Genomic DNA, 25,374 nt, shown 5'->3' with positions numbered 1-25,374 from the left:
GTATAATTTGAGGATTTCAACACCAGATTAGCTGAAACAGGGTGGAATTGAGCGATGCAACTGAGTTGCATTTGAACAGTCTTAGTCATGGTACAGATGTGAAATTAGCATCTCAGCCTGGGATAAAATTGATTGTGGGTCATTTTGAATCATAGAGTCATACAGCATGCAAACCAGACAAATATTATTGCAATCGTTAGTTCTCTGATTACTCAGTGAGGGCAGGTGAATATCACTGTTGGTGTAAAAGAAATGTCTCCATTTTCCTCCTTGCAAAAGTTATTGTGTAATGATGGTTTACATTTCTGACTTCTATAAATATACAAACAGTAGATTATCTATTGAATAAGATTAGAAGGATGAAATTAGTAGCTTGCTTTCAGATGAATGTGTGGGATATGGGTCCAAAGGCAAAATTGTGCTAGTTATAAAACAAACATATGGAATATAAACCTGATTTATTAAATATCGATGATTTGCATGCCAGAAATTAAATCATAACTTCAAATTTATCATTCATTTTTATTTTCCCCCTAGTATGCTGGAAGAGATCAAAAATGGAAGCCAAAAGTAAGTAAATTTTAATTATATCCATCGTTCAGGATTAACGTAGGAGCTGCTAATCATTGGACAGTATTCCTGTAATTTTTATTTGGGAAACTGGATAAATGTATTTTACTTAACCCTTGAGTTTTGGGGATGTAGCTTTAAATTTGTTTCTTTTTATTCTCCAACGGATGTGTGTGTCACTGGCAAGGCAAGCATTACTTGCTCATCTGTAATTATCCTTCTTCAAGATGATGGTGTTACGATTATGAAGTTTTGTAACACTGTTATATTTTGGGAATATCTTTAAATTTGGTATAAAATAAAAGGATTCAAATGGCTTGATCTGAATTCTGACTGACAGAAAGCCTGGCTTTGATGTTTAGAGATTAATTGGGGCTCAAATTGTTTTACTGAGAAGAGGATGCAAAGTTTATGCTTGGAAACAATGGCAGCAGCATGTGTATTCACAATGGTTACACCAGTTGGATCCAAGATGGCGGCAGACTAGGAGCTGGAGCTCATCCGCTCTGTCCGTTACTTTTCTTTACCCTCTCTTCATTTTTTTTTCTTTCTTCTTACCTTCTCTCATTTGGCGGCATCGGCGATGTCCGGGGTGAGGCCAGTGCGGACTTCAGGCCTCATTGCGGACTCCCAACCTTGAACCAGGAGGTGAAGCCAGTGTGGACTTCCAGGTTTGAGAGCCTCAAGGTATAACACAGCAGTGACTGGAGGCGAGGTCCCGGCCTGGACACCTCTGCTCTTCTTCTCTGCTTGGAATGACTGTAATTCTGCACTTCTTACTACTTTATTCTTCTAATTTATTCCTAAGGTTTTGTACCTACCAAATGGTTACGTTGTAAATTTTTCGCTGTACTCATGTACATGTGACAATAAACCTAATTCTGATTCTAGCTCTAGAAAAGTGCTGATAATGTTGGATTGTAAGTAATTGTGTTTTTAAATAGTTAATTTTGTTCTGCAAAGAAGGAATTGGGCTCTTGCATACAATCAATCAGCATCTCTACCTGGATCAAGGCCCATGTTGTTCATGTTGCCATGGAAATTGGCTTTGAAAGAGCAAATGTTGTAAACTTGAAGACAGAGTTAATCTTCTAAGCGTGAGAGCAGCAAGAAGTTGTGGCTTGTTTTGCAGGAATGCAAGGAACTTCCATTTGGAAAGACTAAACTTGCCAGGAGTTAGAATGGGACTGGAAGATTGCCGACTGTAACCTAGATGGTAAAGTCACCAGAAACACTTGGACTGTGACAGACAATTCAGGAGTGAAGAGTTTCCAGTCCAGCAAAGGAAAAGATTGGAAGTACAAATGATTTTGGACCAATTTTGGGAAAATTGAATATCTGGACTGTACAATATGTATCTCATGGGTTTTTCCAGGTGTTGTGTGAAATGTTCTATTTTATACTTTAAAATATAGGTTTCCTACAAAAATTGAAGTTATCAGGCTTCACCTTGTTAAACCGCTGTATACCATGTGCCTTATGAACATCCATGGTGCTTTTGGGGATGGAGTTGCACAGATTTTAATCCAATAGCAGTAAAGTCATCAGCTCAGATAACCAGCAAACCCCAGCAGGGATGAGCTGAAGATTTAACAGCCCTACAAGAACAATTTATGTGACAATGACAGAACATTCCAGTGAATGGTAAAAGTATTTCAGCATGGTAAGAGATATACAGGAGTTAGCAACTCCCTGGAGAAGGAGAATTAGTAACTCCATGAAGTGGTGGGCTGTGAGAACTAGCTTAAATCTGACATCTGTGTTGTGCAAACAGATGTTGGAGGTGGCGAGATTAAAGCTTAAAATCCCAGTAGGCTAGGAAAGTCTTCGAAATGGTGTGGTATTCTAGGCTAGAAAAATGAGAAAACAAATCACTTAAAACTCAGACTGAATGTTGCCGCCCAGTGAACAGATCCCAAGAAATGGATGTAAAGGGCTTTGATAGAAACATCAATCCAAGCTGCAGATCTGAGATGTCACAAAGCCTTTAATTAAAGTGATCATTAGAAACAAAAGCTGCAGTTCTGAGGAAGGGTCGCTGGACCCGAAACATTAACTCTGATTTCTCTTCGCAGACCTGCTGAGCATTTCAGCAACTTGTGTTTTTGTTTCTGATTTACAGCATCTGCAGTTGTTTCAATTTTTATTTACTGAAGTGATAATGTTGGGCAGTTTCAAAGCCTGACCGAACCCGATCTAATGGAGACAGACTTTATTTAGGCTGCGGAAAAGATCCTTCAAAAGAGATTTAAACCATGTTGTTTGGGCATAATCATTGAGTACAGCATTAGTTGAAGTTGAAATTATTAAAGCCATGAACAGTGAGATTCAAACAGTAAATATGGAGAAAAGGAATAATCTATTTTATTTAGATTAGATTCCCTACAGTGTGGAAACAGGCTCTTCGGCCCAACAAGTCCACACCAACTCTCCGCAGAGTAATCCACCCAGACCCATTTCCTGCTGACTAATGCACCTAACATTATGGACAATTTCGCATGGCCAATTCACCTGACCTGCACATCTTTGGATTGTGGGAGGAAACTGGAGCACCCGGAGGAAACCCACACAGACACGGGGAGAATGTGCAAACTCCACACAGTCAGTCGCCCGAGGCTGGGATTGAACCCGGGTCCCTGACACCGTGAGGCAGCAATGCTAACCACTGAGCCACCGTGCTGCCCATTAGAAGTCTTCTAACATTTAGAAAGGGTGGGAATGGTCCATTTTAGCTATAAATCACAGGGAAACGCTTCTATGCAACATCAAAGCACAGCAGAACTGCTATTACTTTAAAATAAAAGTCTTCTAACATAGCAAAATATATAATCATATTAGGGAGACATGGCATCTAAAGTCCTACTTCTAGAAAGGCTCAGTTATAGTGATGAGCCAAACAGAATACAATTCTGGAGAAAACAGTTTCTGAAGTAAATATTAGATTAGATTACTTTAGTGTGGAAACAGGCCCTTCGGCCCAACAAGTCCACACCGCCCCGCCGAAGCGCAACCCACCCATACCCCTACATCTACCCCTTACCTAATACTACAGGCAATTTAGCATGGCCAATTCACCTGACCTGCACATCTTTGGAGTGTGGGAGGAAACCGGAGCACCCGGAGGAAACCCACACAGACACGGGGAGAATGTGCAAACTCCACACAGAGAATCGCCTGAGGCGGGAATTGAACCAGGGTCTCTGGCGCTGTGAGGCAGCAGTGTTAACAACTGTGCCACCGTGCCACCCACATCTTCCAAATATCTTCCAAATTGGATACGAAATCAGAAAGTGAAAAAGTACATACACTTCTCTATACAACTGGGAGTATGGCTGATGAGTTTACAGCTCATTAAAGGGTTTAAGAAGCACCAGCAGCTTTTGAACAGATGCTGAAAGCCTTTGACAATCACTTCAACCTATGAACTAATAAAATTCTTCAAAGAGCAAGACACGATAGAAAAATATTATCATCCAATGAAATTTATTGATGATTTCATTCACGATTTCTACAGATTAGTGTATTATTGAATTCCAAATATGATGACTTCAAGTCCGAATTCTTCGATAGAATTGTTGTTATGTCTTTGTCAGATTTATTGCAATTCAAGGAAGCTGATGCTAGAGCGACCCATTCAGATGGTGACTAGGTAGAAATCCAGAAGCAATTTGGATCAACAGGGCAGAGGATCAACAGAGGAGAAGATCAACCATATTTCAGGAGATCTGTGTCATCCATTCAGTTCTTAAGATAAAAAACCATAAATGACGTGTGAAAAACTAGTACAGTGATTAGGACAGGTACCAACACTAAAACTTCTCGTCAGTGCTGTGAAGCAAAGAAACCTCACAGGCACAGGAAATATCCACCGATTAAAAGTGCATGCTTATTCTGTCATACAATATTTTGCTTTCAGAAAATATGCAAAAGTGTAATACTGTTTCAGAAGAACAAGAAATCAAAGGATGCTGCATATATCCTGTTAATGAGGTAGAACAATCTACAAATGAAGGAAAATCGTTTTATCTAAATTTTATATTCTCACAAACTGATAGTTTTGTCAATAGTCATCTCTCAAATTTCAAGTGAGACGCTAGTACGAGTGTTACTATATTATTAAATCATGGTCTACAGCCAAGAACAAAGCAACTACATAGTCAAGAAATCACAGCAGTTAAGATTAATAGTATGTTACAAGCAACTCTCCAATACAGGGGACTCCCAAGTAGCAGAAATTTTATACACACTTCCCAAACAAGAATTCTTGCACTTGAGTAAGTTTTAAAATCGCACAACACCAGGTTATAGTCTAACAGGTTCATTTGGAAGCATTAGCTTTCGGAGTGCTGCTCCTTCATCAGGTAGCTTTGGAAGAGGATCCTAAGGCACAGAATATATAGCAAAATATTGTGGTGTCATGCAACTGTAAGGATATATTGAAAAAACCCAGATTGCAGTTAGGTCTTTCATCTTTTATAATGGGTTGCAGGTTTCAGTTCATGAATATGTAAATCCCAGAACTTCTTTCAAGTCACAATCTCTGGATAACCTAAAGTTTTATAAAATAAAGGTGACATCTCAGCTCAGACAATACATTAAAGGTGTGAGGTTAGAGTCTGTCTGTATCCCAATCTTGAGTCAGACTGGTTCTACTTCCAGAGAAGGAATTTATAAAATTGACTGCCTGCAGATTGTGCACTTTTTGAGCGATATAGAATGTATCTCCAAATACAAGTTCACCCCATAGACTTATATGTGTGTGTACATCAATGAGAGAGACTGAGTGAGTGTGTGCATGTGAGTGTGAGTGCACATGAGAGTGTGTGTATGCTTGGTAAAGTGTGATGGAGGGTTTACGCCTGTGAGAGGGTGCGTGCATGGGTATGAGTGTAGGAGGTGTATATGTGTGTGTATGAGAGAGAGGGTATGTATGAGAAAGCATCTGCGTGAGTGTGAGAGTATGTAAGATTGTGTGAGACAGTGTATAGTGTAGTGGGGTCACCTGTATTGTGACATGCACGCTCTCTCTCTCTCTCACTCTCGCTCGCTCTCTCTCTCTCTCACTCTCACACACACACACACGCGCACAAAACACACACACACCTATGGATGCGCGCACACATATAAATCTATGGGGAGAATTTATATTTGCAGTTACATTCTATTTTACTCAAAAACCGCACAACCCATGTAATATTTTATAAATTCCTACTTTGGAAATAGGGGCGGCACAGTGGCTCAGTGGTTAGCACTGCTGCCTCACAGTGCCAGGGACCCGGTTTCAATTCCTGCCTCGGGCAACTGTCTCTGTGGAGTTTGCACATTCTCCCCGTGTCTGCGTGGGTTTCTTCCGGGTGCTCCGGTTTCCTCCCACAGTACAAAGATGTGCAGGTCAGGTGAATTGGCCATGGTAAATTTCCCGTAGTGTTAGGTGCATTAGTCAGGAGTAAATGTAGGGGAATGGGTCTGGATGGGTTGCTCTTCGGAGGGTCGGTGTGGATTTGTTGGGCCGAAGGGCCTGTTTCCACACTGTAGGGAATCTAATCTAATCTAAATTTTAAAAATCTAAAACCTGTCTGACTCAAGATTGGCATACAGACAGACTCTGACCTCACAGCTTTTAATGTATTGTCTGAGCTGAGATGTCACCTTTTTTAAGTCAAACCTTCAGTTTATCTTGAGAATGTGACTTAAAAGAAGTTCTGAGATTTATATGTATTCATGAACCAAAACCTGCAACCAGTTCTAAAAGAAGCATCCTGCAACTGAAACGATAATTTTTTGCGATAAATTCTGTGTCTTATGATTCTCTTCCAAAGCTACCTGATAACGGAGCAGCATTCTGAAAGTTAGTATTTCCAAATAAACCTGTTGGACTATAACATAGTGTTGTGCAATTTTTAACTTTGTCCACCCCAGTCTAACACGGGCACCTCCACATCATGCTCTTGAGTAGGAAGTTGTGTCTTGACCTCAATCATCATCAAATACTGGAAGGGGTTGAACCACGTAAGCCTAAGGAATAACATGTCAAGAAGCAACCAGTATAAATGACAGTAGTAGAAGATTTCATAAGGCTCCTAGACCCACGGCAGAACTTAAACAAGAATCAAGATCTATTGGGATTAGTTATGTTTGTGTAGGAAATTTGTTTCATACTGCCAACAGGATTGGCACAAATATTTTCCACTGCTATTAACACTGAAGAACACTCAACCTGCAAGAGTCAGTAAGGTTTGCAAGGAGAAATAAGCCAAATAAGAGCCAGTGAACATTGTACGCCACTTGAATCAAATGACAAATCTGATGTAACTCCGAGTGCAATACAATTTGGTGGAACAGGTAACTATGACAGGTTTAATTTTCATGTTAGATGCTCAGGTGACTCAGAAGAGGTGAGTTCAAGCAGAATATTACCTTCCCAGGAAGAATCCTGGGATCATGTAAAGCGAGAAGCTAACCTTAAATAGTAGAACTGAAGAAATGAACACATTGGAATCACCAATAATATAATCACTGAAAGCGAATGAGAGAATCCAGAATAACCAATATATTGAAGTAGAATGTTTACATGCTTCAACACAAACCTGCAGATGGGTTAAGAGATAAATTCTGCTGACACAGATTGAAGATATGATGTATACAACTCCATGAAAATCCACTGACAAGGGACAGCCATCATCCAATGATGTAAGATACTGCAAAGATGAAATAGCTATTTCAGCAGTTAAGTAAGTTGGACACAATCCACAATCTTTACTGCTAACTCAGGGGTAGGAGAATTTATTGGAAGATCCTGGGGAGCAGTGGAATTGCCCACCGGAAGTTCAAACTGTCTGGCCAGTTCTCACGGAATCCTTGCAAGGAAGTAATTTTGACCCTACTGAATATCTGGAGAGGTGAGGCTTCGGTCCAATATTTCATTCACAGGATGGCATCTCCAACGATGTAACATTCCTTCACCACTTTACTGAAGGTGCAGCCTATATTGTGTTCCTTGTTGGTTAAAATTATAGTTGCCATAGTTCCACTTTTGGAGAGAAACAAATGGTGGTGGATTTAATCTGAGGGTCACCACACCTCCGGTGAGGTTGAAAAGGTGGGTCCTAATGGAAACTTCAGCCAGTACAGAATTTGAACTCCCTCTGCTGGTGTCACTGAGTCACAAGTCAGCTGTTGAGCCAACTGAGCTAACTCATACCCAGTCCTGAATGGATTGTCTAATTCAGTAACAAGAATATTACTTTTGTAACAAACTGACATGTAATGGTTCAAATATCTTTTTGGCTACTTATAAATGTGGGTGTTTTGCCTCTGTTTTGACAATAGCACTGTGGGTTTCTGCACCATGTGGACTCTAGTAGTTCATGAAGGTGGGCCACATTCTTTAATGCACCCAGGTCTTCAATCACTGGCTTTGAGCTCAATGCCTACGGACTATTTAAAAAGTGAAAGAAACATGAGACTGGAGATTTTCGTCAAGATATTTTTTATATAACCTGTTGTTTTCTATCTTTGTAGCCACCGCAACCTGATGACTTAGCTGTTATTTGTTTCACAAGTGGAACCACAGGCAAGTACTACTGGAATTGATGAGTCATTTCTGCTTTCTCTCAGTGGATATTCCCAGTTTCCAAGGTCAATATGCTGTTTCCATTGGCAACAAAAATCATAAAACTGCATTCAGAGTTAAACAGCTATGGATGTCCCAATTATTTTTCATACTTCACCCAAATTAGTTTTGTGCTGAAAATCTATAAAAAAAACATTTCGGCATTTTATAGTTCATTGTGTCACATCTACTTAATGTCTCTTCTCTTAACATAATTGAAAGATACATGTCCAGTTTCATCATGTTTGGCTCCGACTCTAACAGTGGCCTGATGTTGATTTTATGAGTTAATGGATCATGTTCCCTTTACAGGCAATCCTAAAGGGGCAATGCTGACGCATAGAAACATCGTGTCTAATTTCTCTGCATTTGTGAAAGTCACAGAGGTAAACACCAGGTGCTATCATCATGCCCTGTATTTCAAAATAGCATCTGTATTTTGTGTTTTTTTTTATGATGTGCAGGTGTCATTTTAAATTGATTTGTTAGGTATGATATTTTTAAGAGAGCATGAACAATAATTAATGTGAAAATGATTTTATATTGCATTTCAAAAGTGCCTTCTTGCTTGATTTATTATTGTCACGTGTACTGAGATACAATTAAATTTTATCTTTATTTACTTGGCATTTCAAGTGGTGAATTTGATATCCCTTGGATCCCATACTCTCTCCTGTGGCATTAAATGTTTAATGAGTTGCTTGCTTTATAGAGTGCTCTTTTCTTCAAGCGAGTAACATTACTTGTAAAGCAGTCAAAGCTAGTATTGCAAGAACTGCTATGAAGTTTCTGTGAACATCACTTCACAATTCTGATGAAAGTGATTCCAGAAGGGAAAATTTCTGATTAAACTGTCTCTGCTGGTCAATGAATTGGTGACTAATGGACATAATTATATTATCACCAGTACAAGAATGTTTGAAAAGTTCGAATAAATAATTGTGATTATGTTATTGCCCCATGGAATGTCAAGCCAAAAGCAGAACCTGTCACAGTTTTTAAAAGAAAAGTTATTAAATATTTAGAAATAGGTGACAAATGAGATGAAGCGATACTTTTAGATATCATAGCTGTGTTGGACTGGACACTCTTTCTGTGCCTCAGAATTCTCTGATTCTAAGAATGTACTTAAAATTTTATGTAAACAGTAGGCAGTAGCTTATACATGTATTAAAGGACTTTTTTGTATTAATATGCTGAGTCAGTGATACTGTTAAGTTTAATAATTTAACAATATGACTAAGAATTATGGAGAACTTCAGATTTAAGTTTTTCAAGATTTCTTTTTCCTGTGCTTTGACTTTTTTTACTCTGAATTTAAACATGGGTGTATCTATCTTATCCTATATTCTTTCCTTTCACTTCATTATCTATCATCCTCCATAATCTTGCAGAATGTGAATGTCCCAACTCCAGATGATACTCTAATCTCTTTCCTGCCTCTGGGTCATATGTTTGAAAGATTGGTGGAGGTAGGTCTGTTTTATTAACTCAAACCTGAGTTGTGTGTTGTGTCTTTACAGGGACAATGGGTGGCATCACCCTCTGACATACACATTTCCTATTTACCACTTGCACACATGTTTGAACGCTTGGTGCAGGTAAGATAAAAAACTTCAGAAACCTAAACCATATTTCAAAGCATAGAATAGTTATGAGAGATGGTGGTGTAGTGGTAATATCAGTGGTCTAATAATCTAGAGACCCAGACTAATGTTGACAACGAGATTGGCACAAATATTTTCCTCTCCTCACCATTGTTAGCTTTGAATGCCACCATGGCAAAAATTTGAAGACAAGAAGAAAATCTGGGTTTTTTTTTCACAAAGCTAATCTAATAGTGACCATTATCAGTTGTCATAAAAACCCATTTATTTCCTTAATGTTCCTTAAGGAAGGAAATCTGTTGACCTTACGTGGTCTGGTCTACATGTGATTCCAGACAAACAATAGTCATAGAGCCTAAAGATGTACAGCACGGAAACAGATCTTTGGCCCAACTCATCCATGCTGACCAGATATCCCAACCCAACCTAGTCCCACCTGCCAGCACTTGGCCCATATCCCTCCAAACCCTTCCTATTTATATACCCATCCAGATGCCTTTTAAATATTGCAATTGTACTAGCCTCCACCACTTCCTCTGGCAGCTCATTCCACACACGCACCACCCTCTGAGTGAAAAAGTTGCCCCTTAGGTCTCTTTTATATCTTTCCCCTCTCACCCTAAACCTATGCCCTCCAGTTCTGGACTCCCCCATCCCCAGGAAAAGACTTAGTCTATTTATCTTATCTATGCCCCTCATGATCTTATAAGCTTCTATAAGGTTACCCGTCAGCCTCCGACATTCCAGTGAAAACAGCCCTAGCCTATTCATCCTCTTCCTATAACTCAAATCTTCCAACCCTGGCAACAACCTTGTAAATCTTTTCTGAACCCTTTCAAGTTTCACAACATCTTTCCAATAGGAAGGAGACCAGAATTGCACGGAATATTCCAACAGTGGCCTAACCAATGTCCTGTACAGCTGCAACATAACCTCCCACCTCCTGTACTCAATATTCTGACCAATAAAGGAAAGCATACCAAACGTTTTCTTCAGTATCCGATCTACTTGAGACTCCACTTTCAAGGACCTATGAATCTGCACCCCAAGGTCTCTTTGTTCAGCAACACTCCCTAGAACCTTATCATTAAGTGTATAAGTCCTGCTAAGATTTGCTTTTCCAAAATGCAGCACCTCGCATTTATCTAAATTGAACTCCATCTGCCACTTCTTTGCCCATTGACCCATCTGGTCCAGATCCTGTTGTAATCGGAGGTAACCTTCTTCACTGTCCACTACACCTCCAATTTTGGTGTCATCAGCAAACTTACTAACTGTACCTCTTATACTCACATCCCAATGATTTATAGAAATGATGAAAAATAGTAGACTCAACACCGATCCTTGAGGCACTCCATTGGTCACAGGCCTCCAGTCTGAAAAACCACCTTCCACCACCACCCTCTGTCTTCTACCTTTGAGCCAGTTCTGTATCCAAATGGCTAGTTCTCCCTGTATTTCATGAGATCTAACCTTGCTGACCTGTCTCCCATGGGGGAACCTTGTCAGAAGCCTTACTGAAGTGAACTCCATATAGATCACATCTACTGTGGTTGACTCTTAACTGCTCTCTGAAATGATGTAGCAAGGTACCCAGTTCAAGGGTAACTAGGGATGAGAAGTAATGCTACACCCATTTCCCATACAAGACTAAAAACATAGTTAAAGTTGAAAAATGTGTTGCTGGAAAAGCACAGCAGGTCAGGCAGCATCCAAGGAGCAGGAGAATCAACGTTTCGCGCATAAGCCCTTCTTCAGGAATCTAAAAACATAGTTAAGAAAGTCGTACTCAATTTGCTCTAGCAGTTGGTAATAATATTTGAATAGCATGGGTTTTTGGTTTTCATTCTGTCATGACAGAATATGACCAAACTTCAGCTTTGCAGCAGTTTAAATCCATAGTGATAGGCCAGTAAATTCTACCTTTCAGGTCTATATAGGAATTGAATCAATGCTACATTTAATGTAATACTAGTAGTTCCGCTATAATGCGTGTTTTATTAATGAGAATTCACTATAACGTGAATGACAAGTTGGAGGCACTGTTTCTAAAGTGTGAACTTTTAAAATGTGTGTTGCTGTAACATGATTACATTGCCCACTTTAAGTGCTGTTTCTAAAGCACGATTTTTCTATAATGCAGGGTTGCACAAGAATGCAACCATCGTGTTGTAGAAGAACTTCCTGTACCTCAAGTATGTAGCTCCAGTGAATTCCCTGCATGGTCAAAGAATAATAAAGACATCATATAGAGAAACAAAAATTCATAATTGAAATATTTTATGTATGAGTTTCATATGATGTTAAATAGAAGTAATAAGGGCTACGGGGAAAATGCGGGTAAGTGGAGTTGAAATGCCCATCAGCCATGATTGAATGGCGGAGTGGACTCGATGGGCCAAATGGCCTTACTTCCACTCCTATGTCTTATGGTCTTAAGTTTTGACATCCTCAGAAAGTTGGTACATTAACTTCAAAAATATATTTTGGTTGGCAGGCTGTTCCACTTCTATATCCTCCTGCCTTCTCACCTTAACTTTTAATATTTGCTCAATAAAGAATTGTCAAGAGTTTGAATCAAGTAAAAATGAATTTTCAATAAATGATTGTCCATTATCTCTCTTCATAGATTTACGCAAAGTTTAGATTAGATTCCCTACAGTATAGAAGCAGGCCCTTCAGCCCAACCCAACCCTCTGAAGAGTAACCCACCCAGACTCATTCCCCTACCCTATATTTACCCCCGACTAACATACCTAACACTATGTGCAATTTAGCGTGGCCAATTCACCTGACCTGCACATGTTTGAAGTATGGGAGGAAACCAGAGCACCCGGAGGAAACCCACGCAGACTCAGAGAATGTGCAAACTCCACACAGTTTCCCAAGGTGGGAATTTAATCCAGGTGCCTGGTGCTGTGACGCAGTAGTGCTAACCATTGAGCCACCGTGCCGCCAAATCTAAATTAAACTCCATCTGCCACTCCTCATCCCAATGGCCCATCTAATCACGATTCCATTGTAATCTGAGGTCAACTTTTTCACTGTCCACTATACCTCTAATTTTGGTGTCATCTGCAAACTTACTAACCATACTTCCTATGTTCACATCCAAATTATTTACAGAAGTGATGAAAGGTAGTAGACCCAGCACCGATCCTTGTGGGACATCACTGGTCACAGGCCTCCAGTGTGAAAAGCAACCCCTCACCTCTGTTTACCTTCAAGCCAGTTTTGTATCCAAATGTTTAGTTCTCCCCGTATTCCATGTGGTCTAACCTTGCTAACCAGTCTACCATGAGGAGCCTTGTCGAACACCTTACTGGAGTCCATATAGATAACGTCCACCGCTCTGCCCTTAGCAATAACATGCCATTTTTAAAAATCAATTTGGCCAAGTTTTTTTTTTTACTGCTTATATTTTTCCCAGCACCCATGGGTGTGTGTGTGTGTGTACAGGTGTGAGACACAGTGAGAGACATTGGCCAAGATTATTACTAGATTAAGTGTGATTAAAGATAGATGAAGTTTACCAGTGGTGAACTTAGAGCTTAATAGGGGGTCTTTAACATTATGCAGGGTTTTGGTTGAGAGAATATTTTGTCCTGTGCAGGGAAATATAACTAAAGACCACCAGTATGACAGTAGTCACTAAGAACTCTAATAAGGAATTTAAAATAAACTTCTTTACCCAAAAAATGGTGAGAATGTGGAACTGTCTACCAAGGGGAACTATTGAAGTAATTAGTGCAGAGGAAAACTAGGGATGGGGGGAGAAGGGAATACTTGGGTACCATGGTAGATTAAGATGAGAAGAGATAGAAGAAGACGTAAGTGGAGTGTAGAATGATTCACTTAGCACTGATCAGATTGTACGGATTGTTCCTGTGCTGTATATCCTAAGCAATAAATGCCAAATGGTGTCTGCTTTGGGATTAATATTCTCACCCCTGCACAACATGGATATTGGTGAGAAAATTGGGAGAATCATACGAGACTAGCAATTAGGAGCTCCCTGTTTTTGAGAGGAGAAAAACATTCCATTTTCCAAGTGTTGAATAGGGAGATGAAATTCTTTCTGCTGAGCAGCAAGTAGCCAATTTGCATGCACGAACATACTTGTGATTACATTATCTTGTCCTATCGATATGCAGCTCCCCATTCTCCCACCCGCCAAATAGAAACTAGACAGCATCAATTACCGACATGAAACAGCATTACCAGGTGACTCCAGCTCGCCACTTACTCCCTCTGACCCTCCATCAGTCATTAATATCTCAGGGCATGCACAATGGACAACTATAGAGGGATGGAGGGTTCTAGCAGAACATATGAGACAAGTTTGGGAAGATAGTGTGAGAAAACTTGGTAAGGCTATGGTATGAAAAGAAATTCTCGAAGGAACTCACTAAAATTGACCCTTCACTGATTTCTGGTAAGATCCCAGTTCATCCCTCTTTAATCACACTTAATCTAATAATAATCCTGAGCCAAATTGATTTTTTAAAAAAGTGACATGTAAATGTACCGTCAATCTATCAAGAGAGATAATAGACATTCGCTTATTGAAAATTCATTCAGCTGCCGCGGAGCATTTCCAGGGAGAGAGAATTGAACCACTGTTCTTTGACATATAATAAATTTACCTTCATTCAACCTATCATCAACTTGAGCGGTTGTCATTGACCCAACACTGAATTGTAGACCTTGGCTTCAAGAATAGATCAAAGACTAAAAATATTTCAGCAAATAACTTGATTCCCCAAAGCCTGTCCACAAGGCACAAGTCAAAATTGTGATGCAATACTGCCCACTAGCCTGGTGTGTGTTGTTTAATTGATATCTAATGTTCATGATCAATGTTAATGGTGTTTAATTGCATGCAAGTCAAAGGCATTAACAGGGGATTTACTCATTATCCAATAAACAGGACTAGACTGAAACTGGTGTGGCAGAAGTGGGTACTGCAGATGCTGGAGATTAGTCGTGTATTAGAATGGTGCTGGAAAAGCACAGCAGGTCAGGCAGCATCTGAGGGGCAGGAAACTCTTTTATATCTTTCCCCTCTCACCCTAAACCTATGCCCTCTAGGTCTGGACTCCCCGACCCCAGGGAAAAGACTTTGCCTATTTATCCTATCTATGTCCCTCATAATTTTGTAAACCTCTATAAGGTCACCCCTCAGCCTCCGACGCTCCAACAGCCCCAGCCTGTTCAACCTCTCCTTATAGCTCAAATCCTCCAACCCTGGCAGCATACTTCTTTACCCAGGGAGTGGTGGCTGTGTGGAATGCTCTGCCCCAGAGGGCAGTGGAGGCCCAGTCTCTGGATTCATTTAAGAAAGAGTTGGTTAGAGCTCTCAAGGATTGTGGAATCAAGGGTTATGGAGATAAGGAAGGAACAGGATACTGATTAAGGATGATCAGCCATGATCATATTGAATGGTGGTGCAGGCTTGAAGGGCAGAATAGCCTACTCCTGCACCTATTGTCTATAAATCTTTTCCGAACCCTTTCAAGTTTCACAACATCTTTCTGATAGGAAGGAGACCAGAATTGCATGCAACATTCCAACAGTGGTCTAACCAATGACCTGTACAGCCGCAACCTGACCTCCCAACTCCTGTACTCCGTACTCTGACCAATAAAGGAAAGCATACCAAACACCTTCTTCACTATCCTATCTACCTGCGACTCCACTTTCAGGCAGCTATGAACCTGCACTCCAAGGTGTCTTTGTTCAGCAACACTCCCGAGGACCTTACCATTAAGTGTATAAGTCCTGCTAAGATTTGCTTTCCCAAAATGTAGCACCTCGCATTTATCTGAATTAAACTCCATCTGCTACTTCTCAGCCCAATGGCTCATCTGATCAAGATCCTCTTGTAATCTGAGGTAACCGTGTGCCATCCAGCACACCTCCAATTTTGGCGTCATCTGCAAACTTACGAACCATACCTATTACGCTCGCATCCAAATCATTTATAAAAATGAGAAAAAGTAAATCCTTGTGGCACTCCACTGGTCACAGGCCTCCACTCTGAAAACAACCCTGCACCGCCACCCTCTGTCTTCTACCTTTGAGCTAGTTCTGTGTCCAAATGGCTAGTTCTCTGAGAAAAGACAAGTTAGTGTTTCAGGTCTCATCCATTTTTTCAGAACCCAGAAAGGTAATGAACTCAGACTAACAAGGGCATTGTATTCCTCCTTGCTTATAGAGGTTTATGTGAATATTGTAGCTTTTATGCTGATATATCTAATTTACTTTGCAGATTGTGGTTCTATGCCATGGTGCACGAATTGGCTTCTTTCAGGGAGACATCAGATTGCTAATGGATGACATCAAAGTTTTGCGGCCAACTATTTTTCCTGTTGTCCCTCGACTGCTAAATAGGATGTATGATAAGGTATGTATGAGCTCTTTCTGTAGTTTATCTATTGTGATTTGCAAGACCGAATGTTTCAGATTTCTTGGAAAAATTAAATCGCAGTACTGTGCAAATTATTGTTTTCCAGTTACCAGTTGTAAAGAAGGCTAGGATTCATAAGTGGATATTTAACCAACCTTTAAATCATTTGCCATTTTGTAGGTAAAATTGACAAGTGATGCTTTCTAAAAGTCAGGCCCATGCTTGGCTGGACATTAACCATCAGCTTTTGACAGAAACTCTAATTCTGCAATATAGCAGCCTCTTGTATACTGCAAAGCAGCTTTGTAAATTGCCACAACCTCCAACCCATTTATGACTGTCTGATCCATTGACAACAGATCTAAAGGATGCCTCAATTAGATTTTACATAGACATACTAGAAATTACAATACAGAAACAAACATTTCTGCTAGGTGTTGATTTGTATCCTAATCCTATGTACCCATTCCAAGGATCTTTGACACCAATCCCAACCCATTTCCTTCATCAATCTATCTAATCTATTAATTGTTGACATTTTCTCTTCTGCAGTCACTAACCTCTGGCTATGTGTTTTACAGTCTATTAACTGTTTATGTTCCAATAGAAGTTATTCACTCTCTTCAATATTTACTCCTTGTTCTAGATATGTGTTTCTACTTACCCAGCTGTTTGCAAATTAGTGTTAAACACATCTGTTAAATCATCTGGGAATGTCTGTTGCAATCTCTCATTTTCTTCTATACCAGTGTGTTCACTGTCTGTCACTTTTAATCTTAGTAACCCTCAATAATGTTTGTGTTTTTGAAGTGCTCTTTATTTTCCGATGGGGCTTCCTATGAAGAGGAGCAAGATATTGAGTTCAGCTTCTAAAAGACCCTATAACTACCATTGTAAATGATGGTAGTTATGATGTCTAATAATTATTTTGTTTCTTCCCTTTATTGTTTAAACTTGCTAAACAGCCAGATGAATGATTAAAAGATCATCTATGGATTAGATTTAGTTGTGGAGAGAGATTTGAGAAGAGGGATCTCTTATTAGAGTTGGAGAATAATGGAAAATCTACTGATCAAGATTATGATGAGTTACAGCAAAACAATATTTCCACTGCTCAGCAAGACAGTACTGAGGGAGCACAGAATTAAAATCAAAAACAAATTTGTTTGGAAGCAGATTAGAAGATTGAATTCTTTGCCATAAACGTCTGATTCCATAAATTATTTTAAGAGGTGCTTATGAGGTAAAGGGGATATGAAAGGAAATAGGACTGAACATGATCTTGTGATTAAATGTGAAGATGTGTGGAGAATAGCAAAGCTTCATATCTGATGGACTGAATCGTCGGTTTCAGTGCTGTAACATTGTATGACTCTATGAAAAAGAAAGTGACTGTGGCATCAAATTTATTTTTCTCAAACACAAGTAAAGCAAAAGTCTTTAGAAATCTTTCATTTCCTTTTGATTGCATTCAGTTGCCTAAATTAGGAATGAGCTGACTGCAATTTCAGTGCTTCTTTGATAATTTAACATGAGTTTGATTTGTAGATCCATAGCCAGGCGAACAGCTTTCTAAAAAGATGGATATTGCAAATTGCTACTTGGAGAAAAACAGCAGAGCTTCGAAAAGGTATAATGCGACGCAACAGCATATGGGACAAGTTGGTTTTCCGGAAAATACAGGTTTGTATCACACATGCAGGTTCTAACTAGGGAAAGGCTTTATCTAATAATGACTATTTAACATTGAACCCTGATGCGGTAGTAGCATTCTATTGTCACTTTTTAACATAGAAAAAAAAGCACCACCAACTTTCTTACATGTGCCCTGCAACAGTATCACTCGACACCAAGGATTAGCGAAACTTAAACATCAAATTGTCTAGGGCAGGATCATGAGATTTTTGGCACATACTACCAAGGTGAAAAGGGCTGAGTGTGTTCCATTTGACTTTTGCTCCAGTAAAAATCTGGCATGGGCTCTGGCTGAACCAAAAGTATAGTCAGGATGAATTTCCAGTTTTATGTTAATTCTCACCAGCTTTACCCCGACTATTTGAAAGCCCCAACAATGGAAAAGTACCTAAAATCAGGTGAGAAAATTTAGCTTTGGTTTTGGCTTTCAGTATTTGCAAGCTCCTGGCCCGTCTAGTTCTGTCCAAACAATAGCTGTGTGACCTTTACATGACTCACCAAGTTGGAATTGCTGCCATTTTACAGCCTTTACATTGTAACATGACCAGGCACAGCCTGCAATGCCGCCCTCCACAAGCAGGCAGGTTTCTGTCAAGTGGGAGAATGAGGAAATTTGGGCCAGACAAGATTTTGTTAAACAGGACTTCCATGGGTTATTTAACATTATGTTAGCTATTCCATTCTTGACCAGAAGGATCCACGAAGATGTATGTAAATCTCAAAAAAATATGAAAATCCGTTCAATAGATCTCCATCGCCTTTGCTTTTTGGGTTGTGTTCTGGAAGTGGGAGCTTTCTGGCTGAATAGAAAAAGTAGTTGTGTTTCATGACATTTTGTATATAATTCAACAGCAAAAGTATTACTTTAATACACCGTGAAGAAATATTGATGTTTGGTGCTTGATATTCAAATTTCTTCACTATTCTGGTTATCTCTGCGCTTTCTATCTGCAGGATAGTCTTGGTGGCCAGGTAAAATTAATGGTAACTGGTGCGGCTCCAGTGTCTGAGACCGTGCTTACCTTCATCAGGGCTGCTGTCGGTTGCCAGGTAAGCTGTACTTCTGATCTGTGATCCTGTTTAAACATTACTAATTTTTCATTTGTACGTGAAACTTTAGTGAGAAGTTTGCTTGTCTAGTTTCGTGGACCGGTTATGCAGTTTATTTTTAAATATGCAGTCAGAGATCAGGTGTGTTAATCATTACTGTAAGGAAGTAACTGTGACGGGAGTAGTCATCTGCTCAGTAGTTGGTGTCGTATGTCTCTCACACCCCTAACTTTCTTGCCAATTGAATTCCATGTCCCTAACACATAACACCCTGGCCAAAGCCACTAACAAAGTATTTGGGTACAACTACCATGATTTCTCATTCTTGGCGTTTTCTTTGTCGTAATGCACTGCTGACCATTTTTTTCTATAACTTACCTGCTATCATCTGGTTTCAATTCCACCTGTTCCAATGCAGACATCAGGGCTTTAAATTCTGCAAAGATTTTCTGTTTTCCACTGTAATTCTGCTGATTTCCCACAAGTCAGAAATTTCACAAAACCTCTGTGGAATCCCAAAACTCATGATTCCTCAAATGATTTCTCTTGCACCTGCAATTAATCTGTGGGATACACACATCAAGGCTGCATCTGTGATTCTCTCTTTCTACTCTTAACTATCTGAGTGGAATCCCATGACACCAATATTCATAGCCCAAGGTCAGCTTTTGCAACATCAACTTTACAGTTCATTGACTGTCATCAACTTCTCAAACTGTGATGCTTTGCATTGAACCAACAATGGTTGGAACCTTTCCAAATGGCTAGGTTCCAATATTAAAATCTTGTACCCTTGTTCTGGAATTCCCACCACCCCCAAAAAATGGAAGCATTGTACCTGAATCCTGATCTTTCCTAACTTGGCATCCACACATTCTTGTCCACATTATCAGTGCTGCATGAGCAATCCTGAATGGGTGGGGACCTTCAGATTTTTATTTGTGTGATCCAGTAGACCAATTAGTAGAAGATCCATAAATTACAGAGTCCTAAGCTGAAACACACTGCAGTGAAATGCTAATATCTTATACTTTGTATCTTCTTAATATTTTCTCATTTAGAATAGTGCACTCAGAAGTGAAGGTGCTGCTGATAAAAAGCCACTTGGGGGTTTGTTTGTATAAGTATCCAGATTCATGGAGTTACTACATCAGAATTCTTTTTTCAGCATTTTACCCTCAATTGACAAATGTTGAACCATGATTTGGGGGGTGGTGGGGGGGGGGTAGTTTCTGTTGAGCATAATCTATTTTTTAAAAATTGATGTGCTTTTGTGGTAATTCTTTACAGTTTTATGAGGGATACGGACAAACTGAGTGCACTGCAGGCTGTTCAATGACCCTTCCTGGAGATTGGTCAGCAGGTAAGACTTTCCTTTCCCCTAATAAATCTCTCAATACAATACATTGGTTGTTTCTAAAAGAACAGGAGGGACAAATTTGACTTGGTCTGCCCAACACCACAATTTACTGCTCTTGGTCTGCCTGCCTGACTCCCATTTTGCTTGGACCTCAGTCGAGGTAAGTCATTGCACTTGTCTGAAGCAAGTGGGAAGGGAACAGGCAGGATGAAAAACAGTAATCCAGTGCGGGGAGCCTATTGCTCACCCCACAGTCATTTCTGCTGAGTGTTCTCTGCAGCTGTCCTTACTCATGGCAAATCTGAAAATATCTGATGGGTGTTATTTTTGTTGGACCCATTGTCCACTTGTGCATGGTAAGTAGACAATTGTCTATCTTTCTGGAATTGGCTAGGTGTGTTGGGATTCCTGAGAGCTCACATAGTGAAATGCAATAGGACCACAGTCCCTAAATTGTCCTCTCCTTTCTTCATGCCATGGAGAAGGTAGGAGTGGGAATGCTCCATGCCACTTGATTGTTTTCTGCCTGCATTTGAAACTGGTCTTTTGGTGTCTAATTGAAAAATACACTGATGTCTTTGTAAGTGAACAATTCTGAATGGTTGTAAACTGTGGATGACTAATTTATCGAGCTGAAGGTGGAGGGAAGAAAAGAGAATAGTTTTAAACACCCAGAGAAATCAAAATTCAAACTATAAAGAAAACATTAAATAGGTATATGGACAAGAATGGAATTGTGTAGCGAGTCCATTCTGCCCAACAAGTTTGACCAGCTCTTCAATTGAGCATCTCTGCCTCGTGCCAATCTCCTGCTTTCTCTCCATGTGCTTGCATGCTGTTTCTATCCAAATAATCATCCTATGCCTAGAATAGGTAGAAAATAGGAGCAGGCCATTTGGTCCTCTTCAATGCCTCCACATTGGGTGGTACGGTGACACAGTGGTTAGCGCTGCTGCTTCACAGCACCGGGGACCCAGGTTCAATTCCCGCCTTGAGCAACTGTCTGTGGGGAGTTTGCACATTCTGTCCGTGTCTGCGTGGGTTTCCTCCCACAGTCCAAAGATGTGCAGGTTGGGTGAATTGGCCATGCTAAATTGCCCGTAGTGTTAGGTGCAGGGGCAAATGTAGGGGAATGGGTCTGGGTGGGTTGCTCTTCGGAGGGTCGGTGTCGACTTGTTGGGCTGAAGGGCCTGTTTCCACACTGTAGGGAATCTAATCTGAACTTGCCTCCACTGCATTTCCATGCCCAAAATACTTGCTGAATGAAAAAGATCTTTCTCACATCACCCTTGCTTCATTTGCACATCACTATTAAATCTCTGTCCTCTTATTCGAGCATGAACAGTTTCTCCCTATTGACTCTGTTCAATCTGCTCATGATCTTGAAAGCCTCTATTGAATCTTCTCTCAGCTTTCTTCTTCCCAAGGAGGATAGACCCAACTTCTTCAATCTGTCTTCATGACTGAAGTTTCTCAATACTGGATCCATTCTTGTAAGTCTTGTAACAGGATAAGTGTTTAAGTTTAGAGAGATGGATGTGGTATTAGTTTTCCATTCCATACGAACAAGGAAGAGTAGACCACTTGGCCCTTTGAGTGTGCTCCATCATTTGATAGGATCATGGATGATCTGATTTTAACCTCAACTCTGCATTCCTGCATGTTCCAATAGTCTTTCATCCCCTTGGTAATCAAGAATCTTTCTATCTCTGCCCTTAAAAATTTTAAAATATTCTGTATCCACTGCCATTTGAGGACGGGAATTTCAAAGAATCTCAATCCTCAGAAAAATTGTTTCCTCATCTCTGTCTTAAATGAGCAAACCTCTTATTTTTAAACTATGACTCTAGTTCTAGATTTTATCCAATGAAGCAGCCTTTAAAAAAAGTGGGTGAAAAAATCTAACATTTTGGTTTGAACAATGTTATTTTTGCTGCCTTATTGCTCTAGACTTTTATTCTCTCAACTCTTCCTCCTTTCACTTCTCTTCCCTATTACAGGTACACAATCCATTATCTGAAATCGTTGGGGACAGTAGTTTTTCAGAATTCGGAATTTTTCGGTTTTCGGTATAAATGGCATTTTCACAGTGAAATAATTTTTTAAAAAAGACCTAACCGCAGATGCACATGTGAATAGTACAAGCGCTGAGACACAATTAATGCCTGTGAATGCTGGACCATGCCGGCATGTTGCATCGGAGTTCGAGTGGGTATGGAGTTGGCTCACCTGTTTGCACGCCAAAGTGACGCTCCATACTCCAAGAAAAGAGATTTTGGAATTTTGGATAAAGGATTGTTTACCTGTACTAACCTAAACTCTTCCGTACCATGGCATGAACTGAAAGTGATATAATCTGCTGTTTCTACTTTCTGTTTTTCCCATGCCTTCTCTGGATTGATTTTGCCATTGGGCAGGGAAACTAGCATTGAGAAAGCTGCAGCAGGGACACTGTATACACACAGGCAAGGGTTTAGGTTACGGAAGGGTTTAGATCAAGGCTTTGTTTTACGGCTGATCTCCTGTGCTCACTGAGCTGGTTCCTGCCTGCATGTTGCACAGTTCGTGCTGTGCCATGCCTATGAGTGAGTTGATCTTCAGCCAGAGTTGAAAGCTGCTGAAAGCACAGACAAGTTATTTTTTTCTTGCCAGTATTGGAGAATCATGGGAGTTTTGGAGGTTAATTGGTGTGCGACATGCTGAGATGGCAATCTGACGCATAGACACATTGGTACTGCTGGGTGATCATCCCAGTCTGCAGGCACAGAGTGCTGTCTTTGTGTTGTCTTTTCGGATTCTCAAGGTCAGGGGATCAGTGCTCGTCTAGTCTGGGGTGGTGGTATTTGGCGAACAGTCCTGTAGAATTAGCACAGGCAGTCAGGGGAATCACATATGGTTTGTTGATAATTTGTGACCATGGTAGTCAGGAGTCTAAGGGCTGATTGTTGAAATCCGTCAGGGGTGGTGAGGTGTGGTGTCAGGAATGGGGGGGGGAGTCAAGGCTAGGGCATGTATGTATGTATGGTACTGAGGGGGGGGATCTCGAGTTGAAAGGAAGAATTCAGAATAACATTGGATAGACTTGTATAGAATGTAATTTATTGTCACTTGTATTTTTACAAAAAATACAGTAAGAAGTGTTTGTGTCACCATACTGCAGCACCTACATTAGTAACAGAAATCATATTAAAAAGATAAAGACAAAGTCCATCTTTGTTCAGTTCATGGATCATGGGTTCGCAAGGTCAAGGAAAAGACAGGATCAGCATTCTCTACCACCTCAAAAAGCTGGCATCGAAACTGCAGAATCTCGGACTACTGGAATCCCAGGCTGGACCACCATGCCTCTGCTGCAGAAGCCACCTCAGAGACCCACCTCATCGTCAAAGCAGCTGCTGAAGCAAAACACTACATGGGGCCATTGGAATCCCAAGTCGGATAACCCTGCAGAAGTCTCCTTAAGCATCCTGAGCTGGACCCACCATGCCACCGAAAACACAGACCATCAATCCCAGGGACTACCAGGGCGCCATGAGGAACAGACTACATTGCTGCGGCAGCCTCCAGAAACAAGGCTCTGCTAGAGCACAGTATTGGCATGACTAACCCCTCATGGCCTCCACAGGAAGAAGGTAAAGGAGCAGGATGAGGGGATCCAAGATGGTGGCAATCTGGAAAGATCATGTTGCAGAGCTCTTCACCACATTGCTAGTGAGATGAACTCACAATGATCCTTTAAATGGGAGGCAAGAGAGATTGCAGGCGTTTCAGGAGAGAACACATGGGAGGTCTGAGAACGGCTCTAGAGTTCAGCAAAAAAAAATCCCAACCCTTGTTTCCAGTGTTTGCCACCGATGACTGTTCTGAGATGAGAGAAACTCTTTCACTTTTTCTGTTCCCAGTTCATGACCTTGGTATTGTGAATGATGGGCGCTGCTGCTGGAGGGATGTCAGTCAATGTGGAAGCCTACCTAAAAGCCCAGAAGCAGCAACAGAGTTTGAGAAGCACCCAGCACAGAGAAAAGTAGCAGCTGCAGGGCCCCTTGAGATCTGTGAGTGAGCAGGAAACCCAGAGATTTCCTGGCCTGACTCCACTTCCTGAGTAAGAGCTAGGCACAATGCCGATGCATTTTACGTGCCCCAGGACTCAGTAACAGAACTGTGCTGGAGGCTGGCGCAGGACCTAAGGGCTCACCGTTCCTATGAAAGCCACTGCAGCACAGAATGGCAATGCCACTGGCTCCTTCCAGGGAGCAGGAGGTGACCTGTGTGGGATTTCTCAGTCATGCACCCAAAGGCATCAAGGCAGTGGCCAGTGACATCTGTACAAGATCACAGTGTTTACTTCATTCCCCCATGAAGAGGTCAGTGCTGCAGCCTGGGCAGTAGAAGTCAGGAAGATAGCTGGCTTCACCCAGGTACAGGAGTGCCGTTGACTGTACACATTGGCACTGAGAGGGCCATATCAAAACACTATGGAATTCATCAACAGGAAGGGGTTCCAATCCATTAATGACTGGGTGATCTAAAATCATCATTATCCCTTCCTGGAGGTGTGTGCTTGCTACTCTGGCAGCTGTTACAATTCATATATTCTAGAGCATTTGTGTTTCTGGGGCATTTGATGTGATGTAGGGGGCTTACAAGGCTGGTTACTGGGGGGCGAAGGGCTCCCCACTGTGACCATGGCTCTCGACATAATTGAGTAACCCCTGTCCCGATGCACGAGGCTTTACAAAAATGGCGCAGGCTCAGGAGATATTGGTCTTTTGGCAGCTATCAGCTGAGTAGCAAATTGCATGGTGCATTTTAAGGTGGGGTGGAAATTGGCTGTGAGAGATGCCACAGGGGCAGGTGAATATATAATGAGGTGAGTTTGGTGAGGTTTGGAGAGAAATCCTGCTAGGCCTTGCGATGAGAAACCCTCCAAATAACTTGACGCAATTTGGACTTGGCCAAAAAAAGTAAGATTCAATCATTGGTAACAAATCTTCAAAACATAAATCAGGTGCTGTATATTTATAATTAAACATTTCCATCTTTCCTTTTTAGAAATCACTTATTTCTCTAG

The 25,374-nt window shown here is 40.8% G+C and overlaps 1 protein-coding gene across 4 annotated transcripts in view; it reads left to right on the top strand.

Annotated features, from left to right (window-relative positions):
- LOC140495913 (long-chain-fatty-acid--CoA ligase 1-like) overlaps positions 1-25,374 on the top strand; it is a 168,258-nt gene that overhangs the window by 131,602 nt on the left and 11,282 nt on the right. For 3 of the 4 annotated variants that reach the window (XM_072595220.1, XM_072595238.1, XM_072595228.1), the window contains exons 8-15: positions 538-570; positions 8,092-8,143; positions 8,495-8,568; positions 9,706-9,783; positions 16,061-16,195; positions 17,747-17,881; positions 18,848-18,943; positions 20,234-20,306. In XM_072595220.1, the coding sequence (XP_072451321.1) occupies positions 538-570; positions 8,092-8,143; positions 8,495-8,568; positions 9,706-9,783; positions 16,061-16,195; positions 17,747-17,881; positions 18,848-18,943; positions 20,234-20,306 (676 nt within the window). Of the gene's footprint in view, positions 1-537; positions 571-8,091; positions 8,144-8,494; positions 8,569-9,576; positions 9,655-9,705; positions 9,784-16,060; positions 16,196-17,746; positions 17,882-18,847; positions 18,944-20,233; positions 20,307-25,374 lie in introns of all 4 variants that reach the window. The other variant, XM_072595212.1, reaches the window with a different exon arrangement.

Source organism: Chiloscyllium punctatum, chromosome 2 (assembly GCF_047496795.1).
Source record: "Chiloscyllium punctatum isolate Juve2018m chromosome 2, sChiPun1.3, whole genome shotgun sequence".
In the NCBI taxonomy this organism is placed as follows: domain Eukaryota; kingdom Metazoa; phylum Chordata; class Chondrichthyes; order Orectolobiformes; family Hemiscylliidae; genus Chiloscyllium; species Chiloscyllium punctatum.
This window is presented reverse-complemented; position numbering and strand designations above follow the sequence as displayed.